Source organism: Penaeus monodon, chromosome 23 (genome assembly GCF_015228065.2).
Source record: "Penaeus monodon isolate SGIC_2016 chromosome 23, NSTDA_Pmon_1, whole genome shotgun sequence".
Lineage (NCBI taxonomy): Eukaryota > Metazoa > Arthropoda > Malacostraca > Decapoda > Penaeidae > Penaeus > Penaeus monodon.
Genome location: NC_051408.1, coordinates 4,497,677 through 4,498,294, shown reverse-complemented (window position 1 = coordinate 4,498,294; position 618 = coordinate 4,497,677). Strand labels below are relative to the sequence as shown.

At 45.1% G+C, this 618-nt stretch overlaps 1 protein-coding gene across 1 annotated transcript in view; it reads right to left on the bottom strand.

Moving 5' to 3' along the window:
• Nucleotides 1–618, bottom strand: part of LOC119587742 (UDP-glycosyltransferase UGT5-like) — a gene marked incomplete in the record, with an annotated part of 10,276 nt that overhangs the window by 3,338 nt on the left and 6,320 nt on the right. The window contains 1 exon segment of the mRNA XM_037936428.1: nt 271–522. Within this exon segment, the coding sequence (XP_037792356.1) occupies nt 271–522 (252 nt within the window).

The following is a 618-nucleotide window of genomic DNA, read 5'->3' as shown; positions in this document are numbered from 1 at the left end:
GGCGAGAATTGCCTTCCGACTATGCTTGCTCAGTTTACGTACACATCGGAATACACACAAAAAACGTAAAATACACATGAGACAAAGAGGAAGATAAGCAGACACAATACCAAACAGATGGACACATTAACAGAACAAAAACGAACAAACGTACACATAGCCTAACAGATAGATAAACAGACACACAGATATACCAAATAGACCCAACAAATAAAACAAAAAAAGGGGAGGAAGCCAAACACTGAAAAAAACATTATATAAAAACATCACCTCATTGAACAGCGCATCGACGAACACCACATCGAAATCCCTCCTGTTGTGGTAGAGTTCCATGACCGTCGTGTCGTTGTAGAGATCCCGCGCCATCGACGACAACTCGGAGCGAAAACGAGCGAGGAAGATCAAAGGGTGTTTCCTGATCTCGAAGAAGTTGAGACGTTCCTCGTAGATGGAGCGCCAGTAGGTGAGCTCCGTGATGTTGGGGTGGTCGAGCGAGGGGGGGAATTTGGTCAGCATTACCACCTGGTTTAAGGGGAGGACGAGGGGAGTGGTTAGGGTACGGGCGATTGGGGTTACTGGATGTGTTTTTTAGTTTTTCATTGGATATTATTAGTCTGC